At 59.2% G+C, this 331-nt stretch overlaps 1 protein-coding gene across 1 annotated transcript in view; it reads right to left on the reverse strand.

The window, feature by feature from the left end:
* Positions 1 to 287, reverse strand: part of LOC108448415 (protocadherin gamma-A9-like) — a gene marked incomplete at both ends in the record, with an annotated part of 5,685 nt that extends 5,398 nt beyond the window's left edge. Inside the window, one exon of the mRNA XM_017741185.1 lies at positions 3 to 287. Coding sequence (XP_017596674.1) covers positions 3 to 287 — 285 coding nt within the window. The remainder of the gene's footprint in view (positions 1 to 2) is intronic.
* Between the last annotated feature and the right edge of the window lie 44 nt (positions 288 to 331).

Raw genomic sequence — 331 nt, forward strand, 5'->3', positions numbered from 1 at the left:
ACCTGTACAGTCCCGGATCTCGCGGGGTCCCCACCATCCACGGCCATCAGCACCAACTCAAAAGAACTCTGCTTCTCCCGGTCTAACGCTCTCTCCAGCACTAATTCTGGCTGTCTTTTCCCACCTGGGTTTTCATTCAAGGCCAGAGAGAAGGACGGGTTGCTGGTGAGCTGGTAAGTCAGCAGCGAGTTGCTTCCTGCATCGGCGTCTCGGGCCGTCTCTAGCGGAAAGCGAGCACCGGGAAGCGTCCATTCACCGATCTCGTGCATCGGCGTCTCGGGCCGTCTCTAGCGGAAAGCGAGCACCGGGAAGCGTCCATTCACCGATCTCG

The sequence above is a fragment of the Corvus brachyrhynchos genome, unplaced genomic scaffold (genome assembly GCF_000691975.1).
Source record: "Corvus brachyrhynchos isolate BGI_N302 unplaced genomic scaffold, ASM69197v1 scaffold4058, whole genome shotgun sequence".
Taxonomy (NCBI): domain Eukaryota; kingdom Metazoa; phylum Chordata; class Aves; order Passeriformes; family Corvidae; genus Corvus; species Corvus brachyrhynchos.